General features: G+C 35.5%; 1 protein-coding gene across 1 annotated transcript in view; it reads right to left on the bottom strand.

The window, feature by feature from the left end:
• Window positions 1-8,997, bottom strand: part of LOC125674386 (DNA polymerase theta-like) — a 76,346-nt gene that overhangs the window by 12,497 nt on the left and 54,852 nt on the right. Inside the window, exon 20 of the mRNA XM_056159564.1 lies at window positions 601-888. Coding sequence (XP_056015539.1) covers window positions 601-888 — 288 coding nt within the window. The remainder of the gene's footprint in view (window positions 1-600; window positions 889-8,997) is intronic.

The following is an 8,997-nucleotide window of genomic DNA, read 5'->3' as shown; positions in this document are numbered from 1 at the left end:
GGGAGATTAATTCAACCCATCCTCTTTTATCTTGAAGAAAAATATTGTAAAACGGTCATTACAAAATTAATTCATTCCCTCCTCCATTACCCGGAGGTAACATTAAACCCCGCCCTTTATGCAAATTACCAGACAAAGAGAGGGTTCACAGTGACGAGCAGTTTGTCATTAAGAGGTGTTCTCCATGAGCTATGTCTTCACAACAATGAAAAAAACTGTAAACGTATGATATTTGGCGTGTACGATATTTGGCGGAAATCGTTTTTTCAACAAGTTAGCGTAGATTTGATTTAGCGCATTCCTGAATTACTTTAAACATCTAGATTTACGGATGGCATTTAGCGATGTACTTGATTTAGCGGAAGCTGCGTTCCGCCAAAGGCGCTAAATAGAATACACAGCCAAATGTAATACATTTACAGTAGCTTTCTAATAAAAATAAATGTTTATTCGGTATATACATACTTACAAACATACATACATAAGATACCAAGGATAACCCATTAAGCTCGAAAGCTTATTTCCAATTTGCAGTCTATAAATAACTTGTTTACTTTTTTTAGTTATGATTCTAGAGACAAAACAACCTCTGAGTGTTACCTTCTAACAGAAACGCCTCTAAAGGGAGATAATCGTGAACCATGCGGTGGAGGTTCTTCTCTTTGGCTCCAGGGTCTAGCACCCAACTGGCTACTTTAGGGTCCTGAAATTTTCCTCGACAGCATATTCCACAGCCACTCTCTAGGGCCCCATAACAGGACTTGGTATCCATGGCAACCGCTGTATAGTCATCTCTCTCTTCCAGTTGTTGCTTAATGGCTGCCAGTCGAGCAGACACCGACAGTGATTTATCCAGGTCTGGGGGAGATAAGTCGGAGTCATCTTCATCTGAAAAATAAAATGTATCATATTCAGTGCTTTGAAAATGTTAAACAATCTGAATACAAAGGATCTAGTGTACAGAAGCTAGTTAGAGAACGAAGTGTATATCTGCCCTCGAAAACACTAAATATAAAGAGCATGTAGATTCCAGTGACTCCCGCTATGGGATGGCAGACATATTAAAAGAGGAGATGGAGAGTAGGGGAGGAGGAGGGGGGAGATAAACAGATGGAAGGGGGAGAGGAAAGCTATTTCTGTGAGGAGGGGAGAGAAACAGATGGAAGGAGGGGAGAGAAACATATGGAAGGGGGAGAGGAAAGCTATTTCTGTGAGGAGGGGAGAGAAACAGATGGAAGGGGGAGAGGAAAGCTATTTCTGTGAGGAGGGGAGATAAACAGATGGAAGGGGGAGAGGAAAGCTATTTCTGTGAGGAGGGGAGAGAAACATATGGAAGGGGGAGAGGAAAGCTATTTCTGTGAGGAGGGGAGAGAAACATATGGAAGGGGGAGAGGAAAGCTATTTCTGTGAGGAGGGGAGAGAAACAGATGGAAGGGGGAGAGGAAAGCTATTTCTGTGACATGCTATATCATACTCAGCAAAGATAAAGAGCTAATGTTAAATTGTTTTGCTTACTGTGAATTTACAGTAAGTGTGAACGACTCAGCTTCTCAAGTTCATTCGAGGTCTCGGATAGTTGGTTTCAAAACAAATCTGTCAATGATGACGCATCAAGGAAAGAACAATCACTGCGATTGGACCAATATTTAAAGGGGCGGGAATAAAAATAATTTTAGATGGTCACATGTGTCTTTACACTAACGTGTCATTATATAATCTTTTAGAACGATGGAAGAGACTGCGAAAAGGGAAAACCAATACCAACTAAAACAATGACGTTGATTTTAAAATTACATGCCGAGGGTTTATTTTATGGTAAAATCAGTAGTCGCAAAGGCCACGTTATAAAATTGTCAATCATGGGAACTGTTGCACCGAAAATGACGCCAACGAAGCTCACACTGGATGTACTTTGTTTATCGAGTATGAAATTAAAAAGAAATCAAGTGTATATTAATAGAGAAATCAGACAAAATTTATTAAGAAGAAATATTTGTACCCCTGACAATGTACCAAAGGTGTCTTTAATTTGTAGAGCTGCGAGAAATTTTTAGGGAAATGACTTTCAAGAAACTGCAAAGAAAATCCAAGAGAAGCATATTTTGTCTGAACACTGGGACTCGTCACGAAATATTTGTCTTTCTAAAATTTGACATCGTCTATTCTATATTTACAGATAAATGTAAATATAGAATAGAGAGGGTCAATTCGTGACGAGCCCCTGTGGTCTGAACACGAACGAAGTGTTGAAAACTTCTTTGATACTGATTTTATTGCAATTTAGACCGAGTCAGAGAGAGAGAGAGAGAGAGAGAGAGAGAGAGAGAGAGAGAGAGAGAGAGAGAACTCTAAACACTTTGTTGAAATATTTCGACGTGTTACCGGTCTTCTTCAGTCGTGTTTTCGTGAAGAAGACCCGTAACACGGTCGAAATATTTCAACAAAGTGTTTAGAGTTTTTTTCTCTGTATTTTACTTCCAAAAAAAGAGACTTTATATATATATATATTTACGAAGCGAGTGTCGCGTTCGTACAACGGGTAATCGCAATCATGGACATACCATAGGAGCTTGAAATTTTATCAATAAAGTTAATAAAATGTACTTGATTGACCATATCTCAAGGCTTGGTCAATCAAGTACATTTTATTAACTTTATTGATAAAATTTCAAACTCCTATGGACATACAGTTAGGGGTGGACCAGTGATATAGGTTCAAAGGTACGCCAGCATATCGCAACATTAACAATCGATCTTTGCTGTGATTTATTATGACGTTATAAAAGGCGCGTCTAATGCTAACGAAATGCTAAATTTCTTTAATAATGTGTTGCATGTACAGGAGAGGGGTGGTTTGGGGAAGAACTTGCCGTTGTTCATTCAATTAACAGTATCTAGCGATGGTTACTTCCGAATTTCTTATGAAAATGTGGGTATATATAACAGTAAAAGACATCAAAGCATGCCATGTGTTGAAAATAAATGTTTTCTCGAAGTAGAATATCTATTGATCTTATTACTTAATCTGACAAATTATTTTAGGAGCGAGATCAAATGTTCAATGTTAGAGAAAACTGAGTTCGCATAGTTCTCACCAAGACCCCACCCCCCCAACACAAAACTAAATATGAAGTATGTTGAAACTAATCGATTAACAAGTAAAACAAATGAAAGTGTACATTGAAACTATTAAACGTTTATTAAAATGTATTATTATGTAATGCATTCCAGAATAAAAAAGGAAATTCCAGGAGTACTTTTTCTAGGTTTTAGAGCAAATCTGTCATAGGGTAAACGAATTAAGATAGAGGAATGTTCTCCTATCTCAAATGTTGATGTAGTAACATTACTCTATCCTCTGTGGATCTTATTGCTCAAAATCTCTGATAGAGGAATGTTCTCCTATCTCCAATGATGATGTAGTAACATTACTCTATCTTCTGTGGAACCTATGATAGAGTAATGTTCTCCTATCTCAAATGCTGATGTAGTAACATTACTCTATCCTCTGTGGATCTTATTACTCAAAATCTCTGATAGAGGAATGTTCTCCTATCTCCAATGATGATGTAGTAACATTACTATATCTTCTGTGGAACCTATGATAGAGTAATGTTCTCCTATCTCAATACTGATGTAGTAACATTACTCTATCCTCTGTGGATCTTATTACTCAAAATCTCTGATAGAAGAATGTTCTCCTATCTCCAATGATGATGTATTAACATTACTCTATCCTCTGTGGATCTTATTTCTCAAAATCTCTGATAGAGGAATGTTCTCCTATCTCCAATGATGATGTAGTAACATTACTCTATCCTCTGTGGATCTTATTGCTCAAAATCTCTGATAGAGGAATGTTCTCCTATCTCCAATGATGATGTAGTAACATTACTCTATCCTCTGTGGATCTTATTGCTCAAAATCTCTGATAGAGGAATGTTCTCCTATCTCCAATGATGATGTAGTAACATTACTCTATCCTCTGTGGATCTTATTGCTCAAAATCTCTGATAGAGGAATGTTCTCCTATCTCCAATGATGATGTAGTAACATTACTCTATCTTCAATGATCTTATTGCTCAAAATCTCTGATAGAGGAATATTCTCCTATCTCAAATGCTGATGTAGTAATGATGATCTTTAAGAAAATAATGAGATTTTTATGATTTTTGTGTAAACAACATCATAATACCAGGTGAATGTGACATCATTGATACAAGACTTCCCAGATATATGCCTCTATTTAGAACAACTAAATGACCAAGAGTAACAATAGAGTAATGTCAAGTTTATTGACTGAATTTTAAAGATATGTAAATTTGGGGCCGATTTGCACCCTTAGAGCCCCTAGCTCAAGCACCGTCCTTAGATGTGTAAAGTGTTTTAGTTATATCTATTATATATTTCATGGTGCTGATTTATAGATTTTGTCTTCACTATTATATTTGTAACACTGTGTTAAATGTGTGCAGTGCAACATTTTGAAGTGTGACAGTAGTAGTCCATCTGATATAATGTAATGCTGTAATGATTATGGGTATATATGTATATTGTTTAAGAATGTACATTCCTCTCCCGGGGCCCTTAATCACACACACTTAAAGGCCGGCAATTGGGTATAAAAGCAGCCAATCGGTGAAAATGGTGGAGTATATGAATTTTCTGGTCACATTCAGATTGCAGCACTTATTTTGCAAAAATAAAGATTAAGCTGTTGTACTTAAATTTTAAAATGGGTATGCTTGTTCCCCTCATAACTGTGCACATATTGGCCATATCTATTTTAGATATAAATTCTCATGAAGTTTTAATTTTGGCCTCAAAAATCTGAAGCAGGGCTAAATTTGTATTTCAAACTTGTGGGTGTGATTATCTTTTGTTATTGTTTACACCGGATGTAGACTCACATATTGCACGAGCATGTTTGTCTAGTTCTAGATAAGGGGGGTTGCACCAAAGGAAAGATGTAATCAAATCACTGTATAACGTGGAAAAAAAGTACTTACTCATATATCATTGGTTAATCCAGATTTTATTTTTTAATTAAATATAATCACATTCCTTTAAAAAATTTGTTAACTTTATAAAAATAACTCATAACTGATAACTCATAACTGTTCAGTCTGATCGCTGTTTCAGAGTTTTGCAGGATTGCTGGTACCTTTTCTAGAAAAATGTCAAGCATGATGTTTGTCTGATCAAGCAACAATCTCCTAGGCTAGTTGTGTAACTCCCATTGTCTCTCACTAATGATGACAAATGTCCAATTGATCAACCATCACTTTAAAATTACTCTCAATCTGGACTCTTGCGTGTGAACATTACAATGTCAAAAGAGACAATCACAGATAGTAGGTCTCCAAATATCATAATGGACAAAGTGTTTCTTAATAATCCTTCAATGCACATGTCCTCCATTGCACAGCTACAATTCCCCCCCAAATTCTTCTCATAATTGAAAGGTACCAAGAGGAAAATCATAAGTATTAGTATTATCATATATACCAATATTTGTGTATATTATCAAAACACTACATGTTTTAAAAGACATGGATAAAACAATGATGAATTCATTTTGTAGTTCCTAGGGTAAAGTTTTGTTAAAGTAAAAACATATCCTTTCAGTGCCTCACAGATTGAGCAGAGTGGTAGAAAAATGCAGGAAAACTTTAGTTTATTTTGATAAATCATGCCAGTCTCCCTGTTCAAAATATTGTCTGCTACAGAGCACGTGTAGAGTCAAGCATCAGACTGCTGCTTATTCTGATAACACTGCTAAGCCCTGTTCCCTCATCCTGCAGTTGTTGTGCCTATCAGCTCTACACAAATTGATAACATAAATTAATCACAGTGGGCTAGCTGGTGGCTGTGTCAGTGTGCCTGAGATTTCAGGTCAAATGTTGAAATCTGAACATCTTAGCTGTTGCTGTGTAAACAGGCTAATAATATGTGATTTCTTTTTTCCTAAAAAGTTGTAACTATGTAAGTACATGCATGTATCATGATTGTTTTGTACTGTAATCACAGATCATTCATATTAATTGTAAAAATACATAATTATATTAAATCTTTATTTGATAAAAAAAAAAAAAGCATCAGATATAGTAAAAATACATTGACAAAAGTAATAGTTCTTGTTTTTCATCTATTAGAATTAAACCAGTGTCGGAATCTGTAAAAGCTGTACATAACTGTGTCACACCTACAATATGTATGTGTGTGGAATGATCAGTTCTGAGGTATATGTAAATTATGTACTATTTATACCATGAAACCAAATACAACTGTGTTTCAAAACTGTTTTATAATTGCATTATTGCAAGAATTAGTAACCTTATAAAGACCTCTATATGTTCTAAGATTCTTCAAGATGGATACATACATACATGTATATATACATGTATATATAATATGCAACCTGTAACAATATTCATGATGGATTTGATACATTGATATACATTCAATTCTCAGCCTGTTGTCAAACTGATAACTTTGATGTGATTCTTCTCTCTCTCTCTCTCCACCATTGATAAAAAGAGAAAAAGTAAAATTCTTGAGGGGACAGAAGATATCACGTTCCTTTATAACTTATAAACACATCACATTTATATTATTATTGTAATTTGCCTTTCATATTTGAAAATCTTAAATAAATTGGTAATATAAATTGTAACTATATTTTCATGAAATCCGAATTGGACGATGCATGTGACAAAATTATTAGTCTAAGGAATTGAAATTATATTATGAAAGAAATCCAGAGCATTCATCCACATGCAGGCACCTGAAGCATGGATACTACTTACATCCTCCCCCACTTTTTTAATAAATTTTTTGTGGCGATAATTTCTCTGAAATGTGTGGATTCCCTGTCTACCTCATCCTTCTTTCAATATTCTATGTAATTAATTGTTTCATACTTTTGTAAGTTTTAGAGATTGGCCTTCTACCATTGTGTATTTTATTATATATCCTGTTCATTGAATTGACAGAAAGTTTGTGTTAGCAGTATTGCTAAATTGGTTCTTTTACTGCAAGAAGGCATTGTCTTATCACTTAATTGTAGATCCCATTTTCATCAGCTAGTGTATACCTATGAGTAATGTATAGAGTAATGTTACTACATCAACATTTGAGATAGGAGAACATTCCTCTATATGTTACTACATCAACAGAGCTTTCGCATTTTGCCGCTCTGTTGACCACAGATTGCCGTTATACTCACCGCTCCAATTAGCAGATATCGCCTCTCCAAATTTTGCATTTTTGTTCTTAATATTTTTTTTTTTAAGTTATCGGCACGCCGCCCTTTTGCCAATGCCCTAATGCATGTATATATATATGTGTGTGTGTATATGTTCATGGAAATTCTTTATATCATGATCGAGAAGATACAGTTCCCTTATCAAATTGATTTTCTTACCTAACAGTTGTGAATACAATAGTGTTTAGGATGCCCCTTAACAAGCAACTGTTAAGACAGTGCAGTACATACACAGTTGGCATGTGCTTTACAAAGACAATCTTAGAGTTTCTAATTCTGAAATTTTCCCAACAATCAGTTGTTAAGACTTTTCTGTACAACAAGATCCATAGAAGATAGAGTAATGTTACTTCATCAACATTGGCGATAGGAGAATATTCCTCTATCAGAGATTTGAGCAATGAGATCCATAGAAGATAGAGTAATGTTACTCCATCAACATTTGAGATAGGAGAATATTCCTCAATCATAGGATCCACAGAAGATAGAGTAATGTTACTACATCAACATTTGAGATAGGAGAACATTCCTCTATATGTTACTACATCAACATTTGAGATGGGAGAACATTCCGGTTCTTTAGCGTGCCACACCTACCGTGACACGGGACATCCATTTTTTAAGGTAATCTCTGAGGACCCGTGACATTCACAGCTGATGCCCAGCGTTTGGCGATGGACACTTTAACCTCTCGGCCACCACGGCGAGATTTTGAACAATAAGATCCATAGAAGATAGAGTAATGTTACTCCATCAGCATTTGAGATAAGAGAACATTCCTCTATCATAGGATCCATAGAAGATAGAGTAAAGTTACTACATGAACATATGAGATAGGAGAACATTCCTCTATCATAGGTTCCACAGAAGATAGAGTAATGTTACTACATGAACATTTGAGATAGGAGAACATTCCTCTATCATAGGTTCCACAGAGGATAGAGTAATGTTACTACATCATCATAAGAGATAGGAGAACATTCCTCTATCAGAGATTTTGAGAAATAAGATCCACAGAGGATAGAGTATTGTTACTACATCATCATTGGAGATAGGAGAACATTCCTCCATCAGAGATTTTGAGTAATAAGATCCACAGAGGATAGAGTAATGTTACTACATCAGTATTGAGATAGGAGAACATTCCTCTATCATAGGTTCCACAGAAGATAGAGTAATGTTACTACATCATCATTGGAGATAGGAGAATATTCCTCTATCAGAGATTTTGAGCAATAAGATCCATAGAAGATAGAGTAATGTTACTCCATCAGCATTTGAGATAGGAGAATATTCCTCTATCATAGGATCATTGAAGATAGAGTAATGTTACTACATCATCATTGGAGATAGGAGAATATTCCTCTATCAGAGATTTTGAGCAATAAGCTCCATAGAAGATAGAGTAATGTTACTCCATCAACATTTGAGATAGGAGAACATTCCTCTATCATAGGTTCCACAGAGGATAGAGTAATGTTACTACATCATCATTGGAGATAGGAGAATATTCCTCTATCAGAGATTTTGAGCAATAAGATCCATAGAAGATAGAGTAATGTTACTACATCAGCATTGAGATAGGAGAACATTCCTCTATCATAGGTTCCACAGAAGATAGAGTAATGTTACTACATCATCATTGGAGATAGGAGAATATTCCTCTATCAGAGATTTTGAGCAATAAGATCCATAGAAGATAGAGTAATGTTACCCCATCACATTTGAGA

This window comes from Ostrea edulis, chromosome 3 (assembly GCF_947568905.1).
Source record: "Ostrea edulis chromosome 3, xbOstEdul1.1, whole genome shotgun sequence".
NCBI lineage: Eukaryota > Metazoa > Mollusca > Bivalvia > Ostreida > Ostreidae > Ostrea > Ostrea edulis.
Note: the sequence above shows the minus strand (reverse complement) of the source record. Positions and strands in the feature narration are given on the sequence as shown.